Below are 27,646 nucleotides of genomic sequence, written 5' to 3'. Positions count from 1 at the left end.
TTCGTCCATTACATGGATACTCATTAACTCGTACAATATCGTTCGAGGTTTCACTCCGGCGCAATTTCGCAATTTCGCAATTTCGCAATTTCGGTGTTCGATCTCCGGCATATGCGAAAAGAGACATTACGCGTCGCGAACGTCGCGTCTCTCTTATTCGCACGGTCGTGATATTACTTGCACGATTTTTCGCGGATTAATTACGCAAGCGAGTTAATGCGCGGAAATATGCATTAGCATCTTAAAATTAGACATATCTGTTAAAATAACGTTTTAGAAATTTAACGGGCGCGACATAATAATTATTTACTTCAAGTACCTATTCATTTTCTTGGACACTTGCACTGCTTTAATGTATATTTCTATGTTACAGATCATCGCAAGGCTACAACTTACAACTCCGCTGTTCCGCATCGGCCGGTGAGTTATTTTTTTTATTTCAATCATTTCGAGGCAACGGATTTGTAAAAATTATATCACATGCAGACGTAAATAAAATGTACATATGAGAAACGAGAAATTTGACCGCGCGCGCGCATCCGCAATTCGCATTCCGCGCTCGCCCTCGCCCTCGCCCTCGCCCTCGCCCTCGCCCTCGCCCTCGCCATCGCCATATCGTCCGCTCGTCCTTCGCGAAGGAGCCGAAGGAGCGCGCCGCGCCGCGCCGCATCGCGCAATTCGCGCACAGTCGACGATTCGATTCGTCCGCCATTGCTGGCCGCCCACTCCCTCCATCGCGCCGGCTGCCGCCACTGCGCGACTTGGCGACTACGCGAGTCAGTTCAGTCAGTCAACGATCTGCCGGGGACTGGGGAGTAGTGCGGAGTCGTGGACGTCGTACGTCGTACGTCGTGGACGCGTCGCGGTAGAATTTCCCGCAGACGACAGAGGTGAAGCAGCGATCGGTTGGCAGCGCGGCGCGGATCGCGAGATTTCCTCTCGCACACCGTTGACCGTGCGTCTTCGTTGCTGTCGTCGCTCGTTGTCGGTGCTGCAAGCCTGCGGAGCGAGCGTAGCTCGCCTTTCAAGTTTTCCGTTTCTCTCCGCCCGGTCCGGCCCATCCGCGATCCGCCTCGCTATCATCGCCCCTCCACCTCGTCCGTAGTGTCGTCGTCAGCGTTCGCTGCCGTTGCCGCTGCCGCCGCCGTTGCCGCCGCCGTTGCCGCCGCCGTTGCCGCCGCCGCCGCCGCCGCCGCCGCCGCCGCCGCCGTCGTCGTCGTCGTCGTCCCGGTGTTGGAGCAGCGCCGCGGCGGTTCCCCTCTATTGATCGAATTTGACCTGCGAAGTTTCCCCTAGCGCGTGTGTGCAGTAATAGTGGCGGCCGGTAGTGGGTCTCTCGCGCTCGTGTTTCCGAGTCCGGTAGTGCGGTTAAATTAATCGCGAGCAGCCTCGGTATGTCTTTGCCAACGGCTTGCACGCGGTTCAGTGACAACTACGACCTGAAGGAGGAACTCGGCAAGTGAGTACCGCAATTTTATATTTTATTCGCGCCTGTTCGCGCCGCGCGAGCGAGCGTGCGAGATTACTCCGCTCGCTCCGCTTACTCCGCTTGCTCCGCGTGTCGCCGCTCCCTCGCATTCGCACGCTTCATCCTCCTTCTATCGCGCTTTTGTCGTCTGACCGGTTCTTTTCCTGTCTCTACTGATAATATTCATACGAGAGGACATAGAGGGAGAGAGAGGGAGAGAGAGAGAGAGAGAGAGAGAGAGAGAGAGAGAGAGAGAGAGAGAGAGAGGAGGAGAGAGAGAGAGAGAGAGAGAGAGAGAGAGAGAGAGAGAGAGAGAGAGAGAGAGAGAGAGAGAGAGAGAGAGAGAGAGAGAGAGAGAGAGAGAGAGAGAGGAGAGAGAGAGAGAGAGAGAGAGAGAGAGAGAGAGAGAGAGAGAGAGAGAGAGAGCAGGGAGGGAGGGGAGAGAGTTCTGCGGTCGTTCGTGCCGGCGCGGCGCCTTCGGAGTTCGGAGCAGCTTCTTTTTCCTCGCCGGACAATCGCGCGCGCGTATCGACGCGTTTTCACGCGCTCGAGCGAGCGCCAGCAAGCGCGATAGCGCGAGGACGTGCGCATAGATCGCGATTATTCACGATCGACGTACGTAGCAGACGACGCGGCGCGGCGCGGCGAGGTCGGCCATAATTGTTCCCTGCGTATGCAGGGTACGTCTTTTCACCGCCTTCCTCCTCCTCCTCCTCCTCCTCCTATCTACGTTTGCCGGATTCTCTCGTTCCTTATCATCTTTCCTCTTCTCTTCCATGTACGCGTACCGCGCGTACTACGCGCTCTCATCTCGATCTCATTTGATGTATGTCGTGTCACGCCAAGTCTTGAGGCCTTTCTTTTCCCTCTCTGTTGCGCGCGCGGCGCGGGAGACACCCCGTTGCATTTCGTCTATATTTAAGCGCCACGGGCACGGGCCGTCCGCCATCCGCTCAGTCTCTATATATAAAGCGTCAGGGCGCCTGTTTCTCTTCGCGCCGCTTTCCTCTCGCGTTGTGCGAACTGCGAGAAGCAGCGGTAAGCGTCGAGCTCGAGCATCGTGTATAGTGTATACGCGCGCGGATCTGTTACCGAATCGATATCGCGTCTAGTCGCGTCGTCGCGCCGCTTTTTACCTTCGTTACCTTCTCCCCCTTATCTCCTCCGCTCTCCGCCCTCCGCCCTCCGGCTTCCACCTTCTGCCCTCTGCCCTCCACTCGCCCGCGTTCTCTCTCTTTTTACCCTACTCTCGCCATCTCCCTGTCCACCCGCTTCCCCCTTTCTCGTTCCTCTGCCACGTTTCACCTTCTCCGTTCTCTCCTCCTCCTCCTCTTCGTCATCCCTCGTCGATCTTCTTCACCCTCATGGCACGAGCGACGGCAGGTGGTTGCAGTCTTGCATGCTGTTATCCCTAAAAGTTACTAGATCTTTCCTCGGCGCGATCTCATTGCGATCGAAAAATTTATGCGCTACTTTTGCAATACGTAACTATTAAAAAATTTCGTTAGAAATAAGGGTTAATACCTGTTAATGTATTATAGTTTGTATAACTTTATATGTATAATAGTTGATGTAACTTTGTTAAAAAAAATTAGTTACATATATATTATGTATGTAGGTACATATATGTAGAGATATATATTCTAAATACCATTATAATTCTCTTCCTCTCTCTCTCTCTCTCTCTCTCTCTCTCTCTCTCTCTCCCCCTCTTAAAAATATTTTATCGACGTAGTTTCCAATAATATATTTTGCGTTGAATTTGATTTATTTGTATAAATCTGGTACAGACTAACATTTTCCAGCTGTTAATCTCCCATCAATTCTTTTATCCATAACTGTGATCGCTGCAGTTATAGTTCTCTTTGTGTTTCTCGATATACGATACATTTCATGCAGGGACGAGAAGATCCGATACAAGTATCGACGCGTAAGAAATTGATAGGTATTCTGATATTGGAATGCACGTCAATGCATACGTTTCTGTAGATTGTACCCGATTTATAGCGCTTTCCGCTACGCTGAAGAACCGTATGAATGAATTGTTCGACGTTTGCTAATTGTAAATCACATTTCGGAGCGACCGCGGCGAGTATGCCGATACTCACCGATACTCGCGGATATTCTCATGTTCTCTTTTTTATATTAGAGCACGATACTTGGTATCTGGGCTCGTGTCTGCTTCTTTGCAAGAAAGCGATGAGCCATCCTAGCTCGACTTTATTGTATTAGCCCTTTTAACCTTTGTACCTTTTTTATCGAACGACAACTATTTTTAGTACGTACATTCTTCTATGTATGTGTACAACAGTAGTTAAGAGAGTAGTAGTTAAGAGGGAGTTGCCTTAAATTAAATTAGGGTGAAAATGTTTGTTTTTGACAGACATCTAAAACGAAGCGGGCGAGATTCAAGTATATTTCAATCAGTATCAGTATTATTTTAAAAAACAACGAAATATTTTTGCTAACGATTTTTAAACTTTCCTAATTATAGTTTCTATCTTTGTTTTAATACATATACAATCAATATTTTCAAGCTAGATTATTATATTTCGCGCATATGTTGCGCTAGGAAAGTATTTTTTCCGAGATACTCCAATTGTCAATATTTCAGCATATCTAAACGTTTTCTTAGTGCGAGAATTAGTGCGAGAAATTTTAAGAGTCGATCTAAATGCGAGACTTTACGTTTATCCCAAGTCCAAGTTCCAAGTGATATAATTAATGTAATGGTACATATAGTATAATATTATGGTATAATATTTCTGAATATTATAATATTTACTTTCTAATTTTATTATTTTCAACATAATTATAATTCTATAGAAATATATATTTTCTTAAACTTGCTGAGTTTAGATTTTGAATGGTTTTGACAATGAATATCAACCTTATATATGTATATGTATATTAATACGCGCGTTAAGTTGGATTCACTAAGTAAACGAGTGCGATCAAACACGAATGCGTAACTCGCTTCAACGAGGGTGAATCCGGTGAACACGCTGGTACTCACGAGACGCCTTTCGTACGCATTGAAGCAAATTGTTCATTCGTGTTTGTTCACATTCGCTTGCTTGGTTCGGATTCGGCTTTACATACGCGTGTGGCACATGTGCGCCATAGTAGGTGCGAGATATGTACACGTGTGCGTGCATTCGTGACACGGCATAATCAAAACATTTCTCTCGCCTTCTGTATCCGTTGAATAATTCACGAACGGCGCGCAAAGACTTTGCTATCTCGTCGGGAGAATGATCGTTTCTTACCTATACCTATTAATTATAATTATTGATTTCACTGTGTGACGCGAGAATGTATGATAATTGGCGGACGTAATCGACACAAGATAGTTTTCATCCTCGAGGCATTCTTTTTTCTCTTCCAAGTGCCAAGTGCAATACTGATAACGGTTACATGTTTCTTCTCTTTCATACATAGTCAACTTTCGCAATTTATGGTTTCGAATATTATTGGCCGAATAATTTTCGTATTTTTTTGGGAGTACGAAATGTAGACATCACTTAGTTTGCAAAAACTTCGTTTAAAAGCAAAACTACGGATAATTGACCGAGATTTCCGTATTTTTCTTTTTTTTTTTTAGAACTGAAACGAGCGTAAAAGAGCAGATAGCAAAATGAAAATGTGAAATGTTGAACAGATGTCGACATTCGCTATTCGAGTAGACGAGATATTTTCCTTGAAATTGATATCGGGAAAAGTGGCGCATATGCAACGAGTTGAATACGACTTTAATACTAGAGCCTTATAAACTGTAAACTAAATTACATGATATTAGATTCAGTCGGAATAGGCATATGTGTATGTCACACGAATTTCGTTCCGTTCTAAAAACGGTCTTCCATCGAAAAATAATAGCGCGCGGAAGCAATTTCCATCGATCCCGCAATTGTGAAGCTATGGCTAACTCATTTGTTCGGAGCGAAATACCTTTACGCTTTACGCAATGTTCATGTGTATCGCGCTAATTATGAATGTATAATTTTACATAATCTGCGCGCATAGTCTTGTGGGCGTATAGTGTGATATAAACTGTAAAGATAGGCATATCGATTTGATCCTCGGATCTTCGGGTTCTCGGTGCAGGGCAGGAAGCGAGAAGCTGCTTACGGCCAAACCGATAGGCATGTTGATTTTGGCAACGACCGGCTCACCGGCGCTGACATTAAGACTGTGGGTAAATATTGGCTCTATCGAAAACTACGAAGGAAAATGCCAATTCCCGCGTCGCACACCAAGTAATAGCGCCATCGACGGTGAGCGTTTCCGGTGCCGCACCTCGCGCCGCGCCGTGACGGTTTACTTACGAGACTCATTGTGTGTATGTATATTTTCCACGCCCGCGCCGCGAAAATTGCACGCGACGGTATGGATTATTAATCCTCCTTGCCGCCAATCTCCTCTCCTCACCTCACACTATTATTTTAGTTGTGCGTTTTGTTTGACAGTTATCGATGTATTTCGTGTGAATTTAGATATTTTGCAATGTTACAGTCGATCGATAAAACGTAAATTGACGGTACAGACAGCTATATAACTAGAGCAAAAGTAATATAGGGAAAATAACAACGATGTCTTATTGCGCTAATATAATAAAGATAAACTTGATTTTAGTTGAAACCAGTAAACATGTAAATTGTGAAGTAAGACAGAAAAATACTGATCGTTTCTACTGTGGTATATACAGAAACTTATTTATTCTATATACTATACATTTTGCTATATTTATTTTGCTTTTAAAGAACTGTGTGTAATTACATTTGATGTGTACTCTCAATATGTACGTGTAGAGCATGGCGCGACCTTTTTCCCCTTTGCCTTTTTCGAATTTTCTCTTTTCCGATCTTTTTATTTAAGTTTCCTAGAAAATACTCGCTTCCGCGTGCACTCAAAATTTTGTCTCGACAAACATTTTCTCGCGTCTATTTTGCGTTTGCTGTGCAGTATATCATATTTTTGCTTTACCCTCTTTCAGAAATCGCGAAAATTATGCCGTAAAGCGGAAGAGCTTGAAATCATGCTAGGAATAAAAATGTCGTTTTTAGAAATGGTAAACGTCAAACCGCGTCTGTAACGAACCTCATTATTTTTACGTTATTTTTACGATTCGTTCTCTCGGGAAATCTCTGAGAATGTCGGCAAATGTATAAAATGTTGTCAGACAATTGGATCGATCTGTTGCAAATTTTTGATTGACTTTACGACGAAGTGATCACTTAATAAAGAACTTTCAACATTACATACTTTGCTTTGCAATGCATTGAACTTTGCAACTTTGGATATATGTGCTAAATTCTGTTTTTCATAGAAATATAATTTTACATAAATATTAAATGAAACGTCAAAGAGGGAAAAACATGACAGTAATTTCCTCTGGTTAAAATTTGGAGCTTTCTTGTCAGTATTGATCACGGATTCTCTCTCTCTCTCTCTCTCTCTCTCTCTCTCTCTCTCTCGCCCCCCCCCCCCAAGCACGTAGGACCCATGCACTTTAATTCCAAGGAATTTAAAATACATTTTCGAGTTCGAGATTCCGAAATATGACGCCAGAAGGAAATGAAAAAAAAAAGGGAGAAAAGAAACTTTTGCGCTAAACTAGCTTAGGAAACGGAATGAGTCAATCAATCGCAATTCTTTTTCTCTCGCGAGATAAGACGCGGAGGAAGCAAGTTGCGTTCGATTGTCTTATCTTCGATGCATGGCGACGGTGGCAACGGTAATAAAGGAGTAATAAACTCGCCTTCGATAGCTTGTAGCTCGTCGATATCGATTTATCCGGACGATTCGGTCGACCTTGTGCGACTATGACGACTGAGATGGCAACGACGACGGTGAGAACAAATAGAGGAGCATGCGTTAGACGGCGCGGCGAGATGAGAATTTATTTGTTTCGGCGTCTTTTTGCGTGCTTCGTCGTATATTTATTTATTCTGTCAGCACGGCTTTTACGGTCGTGGGAACGTTTGCATTGCTACAAGGAATTTTTGTAGGCTTTTGCAGATCGATCTCCGTGATGCGTGCGCGAACCAAGACAACGTCCAGACGAAAGTCCATTCAGTCATCATTCGCGGTCATCGCTATTACACTCAATAGATAATAAATAATTTTAGTTTATGATTTATTCGAAGAGGTGCGCATTGCCTATTGAAATTACGTCTTTGTAATGAATGAAAGTTAAACTATGGATCGCGCGCGCGGTACGTAATGCGAATATGGTTACTCCGAGATTAGATTAGGATTAAATCTCACCAAATATATATCTTAGTTATACTCGATATTCTATATATCGCATCTAATACACATTACATTTCCAATTCTCCCTTCACGTTTGGTATAGACTTACCTATAACCCGTTAAGCTATAAATAATAAATATTTGTCATTACATATTTTTTAAATCAAATTCGAAATTCAAGGTCTATAGAGAAGCGCAAAATTCGTTCACAGTTTAACAATGGTTATGATTTCGTTATAGGTCTAATTTCATCTATGATCTGCCAGTTATTAAATGCCTCGAAATTTTTACGAATAAAAATTTCGTTCACAATTCATCAAGAAACGTGTCTAGTTACTGATGTTTACAGTCATGTATTTGATTTACACTTCGATGATTCGGAAGGAGACCTTTCTCTCGTTAGATTTCTGTGACGGCACTGACACCGTGATGTTGGCCAGCCGGTACGGTAATGCCACAGGATCGATCTTGCGGATGAGAGAGTTCGCGTAATGCCGGCCGGAAACTCGATTCGGGTGAACCGATCGTACATACATCGCGCTAGGAGAGGAAGTGAAGCAGGACGGATAGAATTTGATTCGGTCGATCCGAACGACAGCATGATGAGAGAGAGAGAGAGAGAGAGAGAGAGAGAGAGAGAGAGAGAGAGAGAGAGAGAGAGAGAGAGAGAGAGAGAGAGAGAGAGAGAGAGAGAGAGGGGGGGGGGAGGGAGGACAAAGACCCCGATATTCGGTGTTGGTCGTGCATTTAACGAGATTTCGCGGCCGTTGACCGAACATCGTTGACCATCGCTGCTACGGCCGACGATTAATTAACAGTGCCAGTTAATGCCTCGCAATTATTATGCGCCGGAATGCGCACTTACGCGCCGTGCACTTTGATTCGCTATTAAGCAAACGACCGGCTGCGGCGAATTGTAGGGTGCTCGCACGGCTCTTTCCGCATCTTCCTTCCGCGTTGAATGCTGGAAATTAAGCAGTTGGCAAACCAACCGCGCCAACGTGATTTAATTCCTTCTAAAACTAGAACTTGAAGATCGACACGATGTGTTGATCTGTTTTGAACGCGCAGATATTTCGTTGATTATGATTCCATTGCTGCAAATAGATCGAATCTCGGAATATTAAAATTCTACGTGGTCGCTCTGTAGATTACGAATACTTGTATTACAGGAGATGGCTATTTTTTGCGTTCAGCAGAGAATCATTAAACTTTTGCGGCGCGAGCTACAAACGAGCACGTAACTTAATAGGCAAACTTTACAGAAAGTTGTTTAATATTAATATTTATAATGATGCATTACGCGAAGAGTTATCTTTAATGAAATAATTCATTGCAAAAAGATATTTCTCGAAAACATTGATATGATTCATTATATTCTAAGATACGAGTCTTTTCTCAAAGACGAAGTCTTGCAATTAAGTTTAACTCGCGTGCTGGAATTAAAATAACTGTGTTATTAATAAGATGAATACCTATCGCGGGATAGATTGGTTAGCAAAATATGTAATCGATTGGTGAATCATGCTTATTGACGAGAAGATGATAGTCTCTTAATTTCTGATTACATTGGCTAGAGCACCTGGAAATTGCTCAACATTTTCAGTGTGTCATTTTTCGTAAGGCCGGTTCTACAATCAGTCGTATGTCGTAGTCAGATGTCGGCACGCAGCCGATGGTCCAATGAGAGAATTTCTTTTTCGAAAACGAATTTTTCTTATTGGACATACGACTGATTGTAGAACTGGCCTAAAGGATGAGGACGAGGGGGTCTCATATTTAGATAATATTTCCTTATCCTTGCCTAGCCATGTCTCCCAAGCCCGAGCCCGAGCCCGAGCCCGAGCCCGAGCCTGGAGCCATTAGGACTCGGCCGTATTCGGCTCGGCTCGTACTCGGTTGGGAGGGCACTGAGGTCTGAGGGTAGTCCTCCACGTGTCTGCCGGAGAGGGTCTTCCCTAGAGATATTTCTAACGCAGGTACGATCGATAACCCAACGCTCTTTCATGTGGTGGGTGTGTTTATCGCACACAGACGTATACACGTGCGCGCAACGACAATGCGTACAAATGCTCATAGACATATGGAATTGTTGCATGTTTGCACGGTAAATATGTAGTGTTATAAACGCAAGGAAGGAGATATTGATTAATAGGTTAACATATTAGCACGCGGTGACGAAGGAGGTCGATACAAATGTGCTCCAGTTTGCTTGATATACTTAGGCTGGTGCGCAGGTTAATTCCGCGAATGTTCCTTCGATAGTTTTCGCTTTTCCGAAATAGAACTCTTTCGCTATTGTTATATCCTAATTTTGACAAAACGATAAAAAATGTACATGTATATTTATATGTACTTAAAGTATTAATATATTGAGAAATTATTATATTATTATCTTCAATAGGCACGACGCGATTTTCTATAAGCATATATCGCTTTATGATGCTCAAAACAGTGAATAATTAGTATACGAGATAAGTAATCTTATATGTATACTTCGCATTTGTGTGTGTGTGTGTGTGTGTGTGTGTGTGTGTGTGTGTACAGTGATTCATATTCTTTTAATTTTTTATTATAATTTATTATAATATAATATTGTCCGATAATACCGTTTCTTGCGTAATGTCAGTTATAGTACATTTTTGTGGAAACGCGGCTGTACTTGCGAGCGAAAGGGCTATCGCACTCTCTTCCTCGCTTATAATTTAGTCCAGCTAGCTATAAATATGGAACGCATATTAGCATGACATTCTAGCCGCGCTATTATCATCGTGATTTATTTCAGTGCGTAAAGTTGAAGGAACCAAGGGAGATCTATGTTAATTATTTCTTACTTTGGTTAGCGGGATCGATATGCGTGTAGAATTACTATAGAATTACTATAGATACTATAGAATTTTTCTTACGTTCTCTACCCTTCTGCCCCTTTTCCGGGTATCCTCCTCCTTGCGCGGCGATGCCGCGATGTTGCTAATAATAGTGAGCGGCACAGGACGAAAATAGGCCCTGCAGAACTATGCAACACGCGGCTCGGGAATTTCATCGTCTGCTGACCTCACACGGCCGTTTCCCCCATCCTAATGAGACCATGCCGTTTCACAAAGACATACGTCGAGTTCCATCGTTTCAACGCATCTCTATATATTTCTATTTTTCCATAGAGTTTATCTAACGACGATCACGCATCATGATGGCGCGAATGTAAATATGATGACATCGACGATAGCAAATTGAAGTCCGTTAAAGGATTGCGTGATTCATCAAGTCTTGGATCTTTAAATTTATTCATTCGTTGACCCAAATCTTAAATTTTTTTTTATGACAGATCTACTTTTCTATAACTATACACAATTCAGGATTTTTTTGAGAATTTTAATAAAAATGGTTTTGAGATTTTGTTTATTAAATGATGTAGTATTCCATTTAATTACTGTTAGTTTTATCTTTACACAATGTACACATTTTATTTTTCTATTTCTATTTGTTTTTACCTTTTTATTAAGTGACTGAATTTAATACTAATGATTGATAAAGAAAATTAAAATCGGCGATAGTGTATTTGAACATTTATTTAGCAGAATAATTTACTATTCGTTGAAAGAATTTAATTTCCTGACACATTTGGAAATTTTGTATGGAAGAACACGGCAATTTTTCGTGTAATTAAATCTGTTAGCATGTCTTCCGCACTGGTATTCGTTAGCTTCGAGATTTAGAAGTGATTTTGAATTCAAATCACTTGAGGAAAGTAAAAACTTGTTGTGTCGCGAGATCACTTAACTCTAATGAGTCTCAAACAGTAACAGATAGGCGAGGTCATTGATCCACAAATGGTCGTATAAAAAACAATCATCGTTGATTTTGTCTTAAAAATGCCACTGCGTATGATTGAACATTTTTTTGTCAAATTTTTATATACAGATTCTCGTTTTTATTTATATTTTTAGTAAATTTTTCTGGAAATTTACTTTTTAAAGTATGTAGGTATATAATAGGAAAATGTTGACTTTATCTTTCTTGATTCTTTCTTCGTAGCATTGATTTATATATTGATAGACTGTTTACCGCGGGTAATTAAATTTTTATATTTAGTCCCGGTCTTTGTATCATATTTTTATTCGTCATGGTGCCTTGGTTCTAAGAGAAAACTAATTGTTTATCTGAGCCCGGTGCTCGGCACCTTGCCACTGTCGACAGATTAATCGATATATCTCAATTCTACCGCGGGGTGATAATTAAAATTGTGTATTTACACAACGAAAGTTGTGTGAATAGTCGAGCATTAGACAACGTGTCAGATAATCGCATCAGTTATTGCGTATTCAAAAGATGTACTACCAGCTAACGAGAGTACTACCAGCAATTATAATCGGTGCACATTTGGCGTCGTGCGTTTATTTCAAACGGATTGTTTAGAGACATGACGAATTTCGTATTCGCCGGTAATCGTCGATTATGCAGATCGATCTCGGTGAAGTGGAAATTCTCTCTCTCTCTCTCTCTCTCTCTCTCTCTCTCTCTCTCTCTCTCTCTCTCTCTCTCTCTCTCTCTCTCTCTCTCTCTCAGTACATATATGTGTATATACAGTATACTTATTTAATATACTTATTTAATATACGCGTGATACACTATTAATTTGAATTTAACGAATTTTGCAAGCTTGAAATTTTTACTATATTACTCGTGGAGTAATAATCGCAATATCTTTTATTAGATTCCTTTGTATTCTTTGTACTTATACACGTATACATACGGTCGATTGTATTTTATTAGCACGATTCGTTCGGCAAATCGATCTGATACGATCAAAGTCGACTAGGTGATTTTGCATCGAAGAGATCGAGTAGTTCCATCGAGTTTCGGCACTCCGGTTTTGCCTCCATCTCACGAATATTATTTCTGGGGCCTCGGATCGAAGGCAAACTTATTTTCAGACACGGTGGGCCGCGAACGGTGGGCATTTATATCGAAGCCGGTTCTTTTAATCTTTCGATTGCGGAACATCTATTCGCGATTTTGGAGTCGACGTGTGTAACGATATTATACAACGGACAGGCTCCACGCGAGCGTCAATTCCTACAGTTTCTATTTGTACTTGCTGATGTTAAAAGAATCCACTGGATGTGAATATCAACGAATGTAGATGAAATGCGATAACTTTTCAATGATTGCAAATGAAATATTGTTTTAATATGTGAATAACAATCGTTTTCTTTAAAAACGCTTTGATACATTGGAGTAATTAAATCTTTCGATAAAAGGAACATTATTTTTTAAATATCTATATCCCTTTTATTTTAAGACAATGAAAAATTATTCTTTAATTTGAGAAATTAATAAATGCGAGATAAACTGATAGTGATAATCGAGGTACTCGATGAAATAATTTTAATATTTGTTTTCCATTTGTTCTTTGAAATAATAACAAATAAAAATTGTGTAAACGCACACGTACGCTAAAAAAAAGAGAAATAACTTCAGGTTACAAATTTTGAAAGGTGGACAATTTTGAAGGAACTTTTAAAAAATATTGTACTATAGGTTTAACGAATGAAATGTCACGAAATTTTCGGGGACAGGTTTAAAGCGTCACGAGCTTAACAGTTAGATAACGCCGGAGCGCCGCTGGAGTTTTTGAAAGGTAATCCGGCTTTGCCGCGATTTTAAGAGCGAGTGACAAGCGCGAGCGTGCGTTCTAAAAATAATGGCACTCTCGCATTATACATGTGTGTGAGAGATTTGCAAGGTCCATTACTTTACCGGTGGGAGAAGAGGAAAGAAGGAAACGAAGGACTTGTACGTCTCCTGCCGTTTCCCTCGGGATGCGGTTTCGCCTACTTTCCTCGCTTATCCTCGAGCGACATCCTGCGAGAGCGATAAAGTTCTTTGCCGTTTGTCTGAATGCAGGAGAATACGACGCTTAAATAATAGATCAAAGACTACCGTCGCGGGTGCAAGAGGAAGCGCGGTCGAGAAGCTCGTGTGGTATAGCGTTACAAAGGGAAGCGAAACGAGCTAAATAATGGGAGATATCATTGCTCCCTCCTCTCTTATTATCAAGAATCTCAAATAAACTATCTTCTACACGAGAAATGGTTTATTAAATGCCAGGAAAGCTTTGCCTTACGAGAGATTCAAACATGCTATCGAGAATTATATATATACAATATACATATATGGTGGATGGTATAATTACGGTTTACAATATTTTTTTATATCTTTGAATCTTTATACTTTAGTCTAAGATTAGATGACCATTTTAGTTTTAATCACTTATTATTTAAACAGAATATTATTTTACGACGTAGTCTCTCTAATAAAAAGCCCTGGAAGTTACCTATTCCTATTCGTATAATGCTTGTAATACATATCAATTGAGTCTCTTTTATTTTTTCGAAGGAAATATGTTCTTATTAAGTAAAGAGGTTGGTCGCCAACTTGGATGATGCGCGTCCATTCTCCGACTTCTTCCTACCGGATTTGAAAGGCATTGTCATCGGAATGCAGCTGATATTCTTGGAAACTGGGGCGTCAAACTTTATTCCTATCCGCGAACTGCTCGTACCCGGTTCCACCTGACGTCTAAATTCATGAACGTGAATAACGTGATACTGCAGAGTACGTTTTCTTAGATATACACGTACAGCCGTGTGCCGTTTAAGTGATCGTGACTGGTTGACAAGTCGGCCTAGATTCCCCTTATAAAGTCTGTCTACATTTTTTTTTTTTTTAAATAAAACACGAAAGAATAATCGTTTAAAATGTAATTATCTGTTACGTCACATGGCAATACAAAGTACATAGTACAATATCAACAATATTATTCAACATTCCTGTTTGTATAGTTTACATAATAACAACATTCTTTAATCAATTTTTAAAAACCGAGTTTTAAAGGAGAAATTTTTCGTAAACTTTAGGATTTTTTACCTTTCGGTTAAATTCAAGGGACTTTTACTTGAACAGAATTTTAATTGAAATTTAGTTAGCAACGGGTATTTAATATTAAGTATTCAGAAATTGTAAAGAAAGATGAGGCTTTTTAAAAGCTTTTCATTAATGCGCTTTTTATTGATATAAGTGTAATTTCTTCAACTCAATGAATCTCTTGCGTAGAATATAGGCTGCGCGCGCGCGCGCGCGAATCTGGAGACAACTTTATAATACCAGATTAGTATTATTATTCATAATATTCTTATATGTTAATAATAATGCAAAATATTATCGTTTCCGTCAAAACAACCTTGTTGCGTAGATTTGAAATTAGCAACTTTGCCATCACGCCTGATTGAAACGCGTCGACAGTTGGGGAAGTAGTTTAGTTTCTAGCAAATTGCATTTACGGTGTTAAAACCGATTTCAATTTGTAAGCCTGTTCACGAGCTGTAACGCGGTTAACAATTTTCCAAGTATACTTTCAATAGTGAGATAAACTACGGAGCGAAGTACCAGAGATGTCTCGCTCCAACTTTGCTTTCGTCTTTGCCGGTGACGCTAAAGAGTCACCGCATGGAAATAACGGCTCTTTAATCTTTAGCATGAGCAAAGTCACGTGATTGTATCGAGAAGAGTCATGGCTATCTTGGACCGATCGAAAAATTAGACGCATTAGAGTTAGAGTATTAGACGCTAATTGATTTATTCACAAGTATGTTTTTTCTTACGTAAGAGAACAACGAACCGTGGTAATTAAATGATGATAATGATTTAATGAATGCACAGGTCGATTAGGATCCGCATTAATTACAAGCGTGTATTATATTAATTGGTACATGATGAAGCGACAAGTGTGCATCAGTTGATTATCTTACAGGAGTTCAAAAAACGTTATGCAAACTCTTTATACTTAATACTTTATGGATATGGATATGGTATATAGCAGTAGTTGAAGATTATTGCTTATTTGCTTGTTTGCTTGTTTGTTTGCCGATTTATTTGATTCAAGTAGTGTATAATATATACGCTCTGTCACTTTTATGCCAACATTACATTACTCTTTTTCAGAACTTATTTCAAATCCCACAAATTTGTGTAATTTATATTCCGAAAAATGACGAAATCGTTAAATATGTCACATGAATGAAGAACATGTTCACACATGCATTTGCAATGTTCCTACATAGCGATAAACCGTTCAAAGTAATCAATGACTTCTTCTTTGTACAAGTGAAGTAGCTGTTTGTTGAAAAATTGTCGCAACAGGTTTCGCGCTCGACCGTTCTATTTACTCCGCGAGTTGCCATAATATGTCCCGCGACCCGCGACCCGCGACCCGCGACTGTAGCTAGTGCGCACTCATTGAAATATGAGACTGCGTGCAGTCGCAATGCGACTGCATTACGAATTCACCGCAGATGTCACGAGGCATGCGAACGGAAATAAATTCCCGTGGAAAATATACATACGTATAATGGCACTCTCTTCGATCGATGTCTGCATTAGTCTACAAAAATGCGAAGACCCGTTTTAACTTATTGTTAATTCCATTTTAAACGAGATGTTTGGATAAGTTTTTTTTTATCGATCGACGCTCACGTAAACGGAATAATATAATCACGTAGTTGTCACGATTTTATCAACGAAACATGTTTGCAATTTTAATTATTCTTTGACATTATACGAATATAACAACATATCTGTTATTTTCATGTCGTGACTTTTTAAAAAAACACGTATACCTCTACATTATTTTCCTATACTTAATAATTTTTATGTTTTTTTGATTTTTTGTTGATTGATAATATATTTATTTTAGCAATATAAATGTAATATCATTAAGAGTAAATCATATATTTATTAAACAGTCTCTATTAATCCATTAAAATTAAAGGGAAGACCTTTCTCAGAAGTATTATCATGTACAAAATTTTCAATTCTACGAGTTAATTTATAAAATATTGTACAAACATTCATAGTTTTTCTTGGTTTATAACTGTGGTTTTTTTGTGAACGCTTTGTGAACGCTCGAGTACAATGATTGACAACGAATAAGTATTCAATCGCAATGAAAAAGGAATATGTCGCGAAATAGAGAGGGCGATAGACTTTTTAAGAATTCAATTCACATCTTGACAACCTCGATCCGCGTTGTACAGTACAGTATTATATGGCACTAGATTGTATGACTGTTGACTCGTATATCGTCTCGCAAAAAGTGTAACCGGTTTCATCGTTTACACGCTACGATTATCCGTATTCTTTTTTGTTTTTATATAAGGCTATACATGTATTGTATACAGTTAGCAACAAACTGTCTAGTAATGGTATAAAGTTTTTTTTTTCTAAATTTGTCTTTTTGTTATGTAATAGCTATGATTGTGAGATTAATAAACAGATTAATGTACAGATGATATTTAACGTTGCAGATTATAAACCGTGTAATTATGCATTTATAATAGTAAATGTTATGCTTAAATTTGCATCTTAATTATCTTCTTGGAGCACAATTCGAGAAATTATGCAAATCTAACACCGGGAAACTGCAATTACACCTTGATCGGCAGTCGGTTACGGAATTTTCTTTTATGTTTTCGCAGCGATATTTGACCCATTTGTAACTTAGGATAGTGATACGTGATACACGCGATTAATTATCGTATTAAATTATGTATCAATTGGAGGTTGTCTCGAGCTGCTTTCTCGCATTTTTGCAAAATCACGTATGAAATTTTCACGGGCGTTCAATCATATTCCGTTTTAAAGAGGATAATCTATTACGTAATCTAGAACGTATATTAGAGTGTAATCTATTACGCGGAGATTATTTCCATCGTTACAGGAATTTTGCCAAATATGCGAATGCCTTTTTAAATATTCCGATTGACATGTATTTGCGTGCCGAACCATTTCGCTAGAAATATCAAACTTTTCGAAAATAGTAGAATTATCGGAAGAACTTGTAGCGTCTCTTCTCGGGACTTTTGGCGTACAATGCGTAGTTTAGCACAGCATCAAGAAGTGTGTATAAATTGAATTCGGATATGTTCATATGACGACTTTTTTTTTTATAAAAAAGATAGTGTCGACTATTTTTGGAAAATTAAATTTATATGATTATTTGTATAAGGACTGACACAGACTGTTTTTTCGTCTCGTCGATTCGTTTCATTATCGATAAATAATGCATATTTTAATTGTATCTTTTGAGTTTTTTATGTATCATCATTGCTTCATACTAATACCGAGAATTTGCTCAAACGTAAATAATTACTGTATCAGGAAGGATCTTCTTGCTACAAAAATTTTGCACGGTTATAACGAAGCGCTTTCATTCAAAACGAGTTTATTCTACATCGTGTCGAAGTATATCATATTTTAGATCGTCGCTTATATTAAAACAGTGTACGCTTTATGCACCGCTTTATGAACGTCGCAACACTCGATCATTTGCTATTATTAGGAGTTTGTATAATTGGCTCACGCGAATTATATTAATCTACTGATTTGGTGCATGTTGATTCCATGGAAAAATTCAATCTAATAATGCAAAATTATATGTGCTTTTACATAGTACAATATATTTGCCATAATAAATAATAAATATTTTTTTAACATTAATAAGGTAAGAAAGACTCGTCAAAAAGTAGAATGGTACAATAAATTGCTATACTAACGAAAAACTATGTAGCATTAAAAGAATATATTATCTACTCTTTGTTTCTTAAAAATACACGCGAGCCTGTGAACTTAATAGGTATTATAGAAAAAGTACAGCAGTCTGTCTAAATAAATTTAACGCCGCATTGGTATACATATACTATACATAAAAAATTATCGGGAAATGTTGTTACTTATCAGCATTCTATATTAACATCTTGATAATTAAGTTTACCACGAAATAAGTCTTTATAGACTTTCTTGAGAAACTATCGACTTTATCTCCGCCAAGAGCTCGATCTAAACGAAACAGAGAGAACGTTGAACCCGGGCACCCTGTGTATTCTTCCGTGAAGGGCGTCGGCATCGTTGTTCGCTATGTCAGCCAGAGCTGATATCACCTTCTTGCAGTTATTATTTCGCAAATCACAATGCGCAAGCAGATTTTATGGCTGAAATGCAAGTTATCAGAGAAAAATCTTTAATTTGAAATTACATGCAAAAAATGCGACAATTTCATGTCCGGCTGATCGGCAGCTCGATCACATATGTGGTATATGTGTGTGCGTGTGCGTGTGCGTGTGCGTGTGCGTGTGCGTGTGCGTGAGCGTGAGCGCGTGTATGGATCAGGGCTGTGCCACTGCTATACCACGCTCACTTGCACCCCGACGTGGAACGCGAAGTATCGACCGGTTAAAGCCATCCCCGCCCGTTGGCTAAACCGGCCAACCAACCCCCTCGTCGACACTCAGCCCCTACCAACAGAGCTTCTACCCGACTTTCTTATATTTTTCATCTCCGTCGTCTCTTTCTTTTACCTCTCCCTCATCTCGGGATGGAACTGATGGAAGAGGGGCTCGACGATACTCGGACAGTGTATGTTCAAGTATTAATACTTTGTTCTCGCTACTTCCCGTATTTCCCGACATCGGCATTCTCCTCTCGATGTTACATATCGGTATACTGAGAATAGTGAGCAAGTAAATACGATTCAGCACGCGATGGCTGTGCGTGTCGATCTTTTCTACTGAAACGAGGTAGAAACGACCATATGTGACAAACAACGCGTATTTCCGGATGCATGTAACAACCTTTCGTTTTGTTTGAATTAAAAATATAAATACTCTGAAAATATGTAGGATTAACTTTTTAACGCAATCTTGTAAGACTTAATGGAGGATGGAGGCATTTGATAGAATAGTTTAACATAATGATTCCCTCTCTTTCTCTCGATACAAAAATAGTGATGAGAGAGAGAGAGAGAGAGAGAGAGAGAGAGAGAGAGAGAGAGAGAGAGGAGAGAGAGAGAGAGAGAGAGAGAGAGAGAGAGAGAGAGAGAGAGAGAGACAGACAGACAGACACGAGTATTCTCTCACGCCATAATAATTCAGAAATTATGAGAAAGAGATGACTAATTATTTTAAAAAATTATTGCATATTGTTTCGTTTACAACAATCTTAATCTTAATTATCTAATAAAGACTTATTTATCTAACTTGTTTCGTTTATCCAACATCTCAATTATTTGACTACACGTAATATTATGTTAAAAATATTAAATCGGAAGAAGTTCAGAATTGAATAAATACCGAGCTTTTGCTGAAATTAAATAAAATGCGGTACTTTCGTTCGTCGATGAATTTTGCGACGCTTCTATTGAATTGACGGGATGTCATTCCAACGGCTGCCGGTCATCTCCGGAATCTATCATGTCGAACGTCAAAGATAGCCCGTGAAACTTTCCGAGCGGCCGGAATATCGGACGGATCATCGAGCAGAGACGGCTATGTCAAGGCGCGCCTGGGGGATGGCACGCTTAAATTTAACATAGGATATTGGTATCTCACAGTCAAGATTAAATCTGCATACTTCGGTGCTTAAAGCAGACGTATTAAAAAGTTAACAATCTCGTGTTTTATTCTCTAAATATTTTTATTACATACCACGAAATATCACGAAAAATCATCTTTTTACGAAAGAGAATCTTTTATCTCTCTTTTTTCTTTCTCTATCGATAAAGTAATAGTGAAATTTTGACTAATATTTTTATCCGTACAATTTGAGTATGAGGGAACAATATAGGGATAGAAACAGAAATTATAAAATTCTTCTCGCGTCTACAAATCTACAAGTTTTATCAAGTTTAGGATGAAAGAAATTAAGTAGCGAATTTACTTGCTGATAAAATGCATTCCTAGGTGCGTCTCGTGTGCTTCTGTGCAATGTGAATCACATAGAGACCGCAAGCTCCATTTTTTCGCCGCGGTTTTGCTTTTTCTCTCTCGTTGTCACTGCCGTCAACTGAATGCCACGGGTCTCCACACAAAACTATCGCGAGCAGTCGCCAGTCGCCATTCTCTATTGTTGCACGCGCCCGCGCCGGCCGGTCGACGTGTGGAATAAAACAGCTCAATGCGAAAACAGAGAGTTATGCATTGTTCGTTATTTGGAGTAAAACTATTTTTCCATAAAGTCGATTCTTAATGAACAATTTCACGCGCAATTTCAAGAAGGGAAATAAGAGATAGAATCGATGAATAGGATAGTCAAAGAAAATATCATAGTTTCAATAGAAGAAAATGTTGATAGTAATTGTTAGATGTATACATATATAACTCAATTTCGAAATAAATATAATTTCGAAGAGGTTAATTAATTGTTGGACGCCGAGTTTGTGTGGAAAATAGAAAATGTGAGAGAAAAATGTTTACATGTTACATTGCGAGGGGGAAAAAAATAAATTATGCAAAGCACGCAAAAGTATATGCAGATATTAAATTAAAAGTCTTAAGATGAGATTGTTAGGAAAATTTATTAAAATTTATTAAAATAAAAATTGTAAAACACCTCTTTTTTCTTTAGTGTAAATTAAATTCTTGTAATTTTTTAATTGGATTCTTAAACTAGGAATTAATTTCAATTATAACTGCGGCATTAATTTTCTCCTAAATGTAACAGGTTCTTAAAACTCCGTCTTGAAATGCAGATTGCGTTAAACAATAATGTCCGCAACAAAATTACCCTCGCACATGCGTTACATATACATACTTTTGCAACACATCGTTTCGAAGGTAGAAAATGCGTGGCATTTTAGCGGCAGGGTGAAATTTTACCGCCGAGGTTTTGTTCGCCACCATCCATTTTAATCCGCTTTAATTTCTTAACAAAATAATACTTACGGTCGGGAGGTCGTTATTCGTAGAATTTTAGGCTTCTTATCTAAACAGCTACGGCCGTAATAAAGTAATGACTCGTTGGAAAAAGAGTGCAGCGAGAGCTATCCCTAGGGAAATTATCTTATCGACTATTACTCGTCGTGCGCCGTTGGCCTGCTGCCACAATATCTGATGGCTTTTGATTCTTATATATGAATGGATAACTCTCGGCTTCATGAAGATGGAGAAACGTCGGTCGTAATCTCGAAATATTCCACCCATCAATTATCCACATTAGTTCATTTCATGGACTATTCCGTGATTTGAATTTATTCCGAACGCAACTTGCGCGCGCGACGAAGACTAAAGCTTTTATTTATGGATTATGTAACAATTAACGCCAGTTAGAAGACAAATAGAGTAATTGTTGTCTTCTTTAAGAATTTCTCTTTCTTGAAGAAGCCTTTGTACGCCATGACGCAGTTAATGCTGTAGAAAAATGCTGGTACTGTTTAGGAGAACGCTTTTCGGAAGTACGAAATGAATGAAAAGAGTATTTTTTAGTAAATAAAATTTTAAATAACAGTGTTACTTGGAATACAAGCTTTAATTGGGATTTTTTCCGACAATTATGTAGATTATTTTACAGTCCAGGTTTTATTTTACATTGTGATATATATATATGTCTTACCGGAAATTATTGCTTCTGCCAATTGGTACAAATATAGCAAACAATATACTTAATGCAATTTAATTATTATGTTAATTGAGTCTGTTGTAGGAGAGAATGTAGGGGTAAAAGACATCATTGTTCGCATATTCACATATTTTATGCACTAATTAAACGTCAAGTTTTCTAGCTCGCGGGGTACGAATAAGTTTTGTTAAGTTTTCTCAATTTTATAATTGAATTTTGTTTATAATTGAATTATTATAAACTCTCTTTTTCATTTACTCTTATAAGAATGCATAATTATTTATTCAAAAAAATAATAAACATATAGCATGAGATAGCTTTTTTCCATTAATCGTTGTTATAGTGTTATTATCCATTTCGGAACTAATTATTTGAATAATCGGATGCAATTTTATGTTATATGTATATCCGCGTAACACAATAACCGAATAACTCTCACGTAGAATTAAAAAATAAATCATTGATGATCTATATCTTCTATATAAAATCTTTTTTTTAATCAAACATTTTGTAAAAAACATGAAATAAATTTTATCTTTTTTGCGAAGTCAATAATATGCCTATTGACATTTGTGCATGTAGGTTCCCCTGGGAAAAAAATTTTTAAGAAATTAAATTTTCCTTCCAATAATCACTGTATCATCTAAAAACAGTAGTTATGTATAGTTTGTCAAGAGTATTTTACATTCGTTTCAATTTTTTTCTCGAGTTTACGAGCTTATTTGCTCGTGTTCTCGCGTTCCATGCAATAGTTGACTGTGATTCAACTGGAGGGTTCGATTGTAGGGTTGAAGGCCCGTATTCTTGCGGCAATTTCAGGGATAATATGGAAGCTGGCTACTCGGTTTAAGGGTTAATAATAGCTCTCAGTGATAGGAGTAGGCCCATCCGTAGCAGCAGCAGCAGACAGTTCTGTAGTATTTGCTGCGGCAACATGCATGTGCATGTATGTACATCATGCACATCTATATGTATATGTATATAGATACATGTATATGTACGGCTCACGTTCGCGATCGGTCGCGGTGTCGCATAGTAGCGGTGCAACGACAGAAGTAGGACGGGTAGAGTCACTATGCAAAGTACAAGAGTACCACGCTTTACGACCTACCACGTGATGCGCGATGCTATGCTGTAGACTAGTGTAGACTGTAGAGGAACCCGGCGCGGCGCGGCGCGGCGCGGCCGAGTGTCGTATAGGATTCCGCAGGACCTGCGCGCGCAAACGTGTATACCCATTTTGTAAGATATCCAGGTATACCGGTTAAAGCTTCCTTCTTCCTTCATTCTCTCTTTTTTCCATCCTTTCTCTCTTTCTCGATAGTGCTTTCTCGATTAGTTCGCCCACTAGTTTCTTCGAGATCGAAAACTAACTTGGGTAACGGGAGGCTATTTTCGATGGCCTTAGCGTCACTCGATTGGAGGTTTCGCCGCGAAATCCAATCGGTGAAAGTTCGATAAAGTTAATAATTGCTAGTAGGAGTCAGTAGCCGCGGTTACTAAGGATACAAGATCAAGCGGAAAAGAGAATTTTTATATTTGCTCCATTATGAAGGATTAATTCGTTTGCTCACAATTCTCTCTACTGTCTAGCAATAAGATAGATATATCTATAAACGTAAACATAGCAAATTGTTATATTATTTTATCATCATTCTTTATATTGTTCTCCCTGGTCACAAATCAAGTTTACATTTCTATTAGTCGGTTGATATAGTCAGTTCTAAGATTAAATTTTATGATATAATCGATTGAAAATTCTGTTGAAGAGATAAATAGCGAAATAATCGTCAAACGGAATAATCGGAATCGGGATTGCTCAAAATAAAAGAAGGAAATAAAGTTCTCCGTAACTTCTTCTGTCAGTAGGTCCCCTAAACTTTAGTTAAACCGCGGTAGAATAGTGGAAACTTACAATGGAAAAACGACGAGGAGCGACGCGCGACGTCGAGGAAGGTGATAAATCGAGCGCGATGAGACCAGAGACACCACGGGCACGGGGCAGTCGGATAAAGAAGAAAAGTGCCCTTAGGGACGCCACAATCTCGCGTGGCGAGCAAGCGAGCCGTGTGTTGGCAAGAACGAGCGGGTATTTAAAGCGCATCTCCGTTGCCGTCGTTGTTGGGCGACAGCTAGGACGCTTCTCTTTGAGGATTCATCGTCGATCGCCCTAGTTCCACGTCAGCGAGCGAACTGACTCGTTTCAAGGTCGATGTCTTTCGTCCCCTTGCATTATTCTTCCATTCCTCACTTCCCTCACGGGTTTTTTTTTCTGCAACATCTCCATCTTCTACTCCACTCTTGCGCGGCTCCCTTTTTTACCTTGCTGTTGGTCTCACGTGTCCTTCTTCCATCGACATTTTTCTGTTTACCTTACTCTATTCTTTGCGGCGCAATATCACGCAAAGGAGAAAGGTCCGCGACAAAATGCGAAAGTGTACTCTTAATCTTGAAATGAAAATATGAGAACTAGTTAAATTTGTTAGATGTGTCATCATAAAGAAGGTATTCTCACTATTATAATTGATATCGATATTTTTATGGCAGAAAATAAATTCACGTTTGTATAAAAATATTAAAAATGGATGTTTATTAAAGTTGAGTGTTTTTATTACATTCTTTGATTGATCCTCGCAATATTCGATACTCGACTTGGATGGAAGTTTACAAAGCTTTGCTTATTTACAATTAGTAAAATTCAAATGTATCTGATCGTGACCGACATGCGCGTGAAGGGGATGAGCGTGTAGCGCGAGAACAGGAGCGTGACGTTAAATAATCGTGGTGCTTCGGCGTTATAATCTCGTAAAGAGCACGTGAGCGGAAAAGCTACCCCGCTCTATGATGAGGGGTTGGAAAAGCGGCAGGGGGTTGGCGTGACGGGGGTTGGTGCACGCGGTAGCTGGTGGCACAATCTCCGGCAATGATTGGTCGTCATGGAAACGAGCCAAGCACCCGCCTCGCCCTTTTTCCTCCGGGCAGACCGAGCGGCGTGATCGTCGTGGCGTGCGTCGCGTCGCGTCGCGTCGCGTCGCGTCGCATCGCTGCCTGCAACACAGCGCCGACGCCAGCAGGACCAGTATCGGCCTCGGGAGTCTCTATACCCCGTAGCAAGGATAATACTTTCACTATGGAAAGAGATAATCTATGAAATTTTTTATTCGAAATATTATCTTTGTCGCGTCACGAAAAATATTTGTGCTCTTCTCGATGTATATATTATTTTTTTATTATATTATCTTGCAATCTCTTGTGACGTGACTTTTATAACTTTCGTCCGTGTCGAATCTAACGACACGATATTTTAACGACGCACTCGTTTATTGCGCGTAGAAAACTGGAGCTATAATAGTTCGACCTCAATTTCTGAATGCTGAATTTCTGAACGATTACGATTAACACATAAAAAAATTTGAGGCGGTAATAAATTTAATTCTCGATGCTAGAATTTAATTATTCCTGGTGACATACGCAGTTTCGCGATGATATTGCTAGCCGCCTAAATTCATTTTCCATGCTTCAACTTTAAAACGACATCTGAAAAACGTTCTTCGAGCAATGTCCATTTCGGTTGAACCGAATCTCTTTTTCACGACAACAAAATGCGTGGACGATTATCTGCAATGCGGATAATAACAGATTTTCCCATTAATTCCGGACCGATAAACGGAAGCCCTCGCTTGTGAAGAAAGAAAGACGACAATTTAAATCTCTCGGCAAATGTTCGCTCAATGAACAATCTGTAGTCGCTAATCTACCACCTTGATCGACGGCGCTACAGAACGCTCGGCGGAGAAACTAAAGTGCTAAAGCAAGTCCAAGTTTTCTTAGTACCGGCCACGCGGTTTTCCATATATAGAAAAAGTAACGGCGCGAAGTGTGTCGCGAGGGTATGGGGTAATCGAGAAAGTTTATAGTTCTCGGGTAGCTAGAGATGCCGGATATATGCCATGCGACTATGAATTCTGAGGGTGGACTTTACTCGCTGGTCTTGGATGCGAGTGTAATCGCTGTCTCGTTACGGAATCGGCTCTTTTTACTTCGAATATCGCTTTAACGAATACTTTTAACGTCACGGCATGTAATCGGCATGTAATCGGCATGTAATCGCGATCATTTTATTTTTAGCAACGCGGAGGTGTAAAGCGAATCGTAGAATCGATTTGATCAGGCCGTGACCAGGCTGTGACAACATCATTTGGATCCCTTGAAAATTATAGCAACGTACGCTTAAGTTTGAAGACTTTTTCAATATATTCTATGCTTTTCAAAAGTTTATTACACGTCGCGTCGGTCTTCTGTTCTGTCTTTTGATTTAAAAAATGTCATTTTTATCATATTCCACAAATTCCATAAAAGAAAAGTATCGCGCATAGAATTAAGTTGGGAAATTTTAGACTCAGTTTTTTTTTCGTCTAATGAAAGCTGCGAGAGCAAAGATATTCAACCAAATGTTGGATGGTGTTGATGCATGATTAAAGATAGATTTCTTATGATATACTTGTACTCGCGGTACATAATTTCAATGAAACATTAATAAAAGGATAATCTAATTTTGGCGAGAGTTACAAGAATTACATCAGTAACTCAACAATTTCATTCATTTTAAAATGTTTCATTTTAAAATAACAAATTTCACGCAATAATGTCATTGAATATTATTAACACTTGTCATACAAATATAATTACTGTCACACAATAATAGGCTAATAATAATTATCGAATTCAACAAACTATAATACGTTACTATAATATTGTTACTTAACGTATTTAATTTTCATAATGTTTGCATTATATGAGTTTCAAATCAGTCGTATTGCAAAAAGAGTTAAGGTCAAAGCATTTGCATTGTGAAAAGAGTTAGGGTCAAAGCATTTTTTAAAAGTTAATTAGCGAGGATTCGTAATTTGTTATTTATGACGTGTATATATATTATTACGCTTTAATATATCTGTATGCATTGTGTGCGCCACTATAGACACACCCATATACATATTGCGCGTATTATCATCTTTCCGAATAACAATTACATAGCAATATAATAACATATGTTTGTTCTCGCGATTGTTTCAGAGGTGCCTTCTCCGTGGTTCGACGATGTGTGCAAAAGAGCTCCGGTCACGAGTTTGCTGCAAAAATCATAAACACCAAAAAACTCTCGAATAGAGGTAAGTGGCAGTCAAGTACAAGCGAGTCAATCGAATTTTATACCACGTCATTGAATATTCACATTGGTTTTAATTCGGCGTGTCGTCACTCGGTAAGGATAGCGCAAGCTGATTTTGAATAATTCAACGCTTTTTGTAATTTGCGTCGTTAACGTGCATGTAAGGTGTATAGAGTTACGTATAGACAATTTGTGATTATACGTGTTTCACGATTTTTTTTGTATGGATGTGTAATATGTCATATTCGTTAGCGGTTAGAATATCTGAACTTGTTATTGAACTTGGGGGGGGGGGGATATCTAATTGT

General features: G+C 39.2%; 1 protein-coding gene across 24 annotated transcripts in view; it reads left to right on the top strand.

Annotated features, from left to right (window-relative positions):
- The first annotated feature begins 778 nt into the window (after positions 1 to 778).
- The window catches only part of Camkii (Calcium/calmodulin-dependent protein kinase II), a 115,817-nt gene continuing 88,949 nt past the window's right edge, over positions 779 to 27,646 (top strand). For 17 of the 24 annotated variants that reach the window (XM_071706885.1, XM_071706892.1, XM_071706891.1 and 14 more), the window contains exons 1-2: positions 783 to 1,459; positions 27,245 to 27,339. In XM_071706885.1, coding sequence (XP_071562986.1) covers positions 1,395 to 1,459; positions 27,245 to 27,339 — 160 coding nt within the window. In that variant the 5' untranslated portion in view covers positions 783 to 1,394. Of the gene's footprint in view, positions 1,460 to 27,244; positions 27,340 to 27,646 lie in introns of all 24 variants that reach the window. The other 7 variants (XM_071706870.1, XM_071706869.1, XM_071706868.1 and 4 more) reach the window with 3 other exon arrangements.

This window comes from Temnothorax nylanderi, unplaced genomic scaffold (genome assembly GCF_030848795.1).
Source record: "Temnothorax nylanderi isolate EJ_2023f unplaced genomic scaffold, tnyl_v1.0 TNYL_tig0054_pilon, whole genome shotgun sequence".
NCBI lineage: Eukaryota > Metazoa > Arthropoda > Insecta > Hymenoptera > Formicidae > Temnothorax > Temnothorax nylanderi.
The sequence above is the reverse complement of the archived record's forward strand: the minus strand, read 5'-3'. Positions and strand labels throughout refer to the sequence as shown.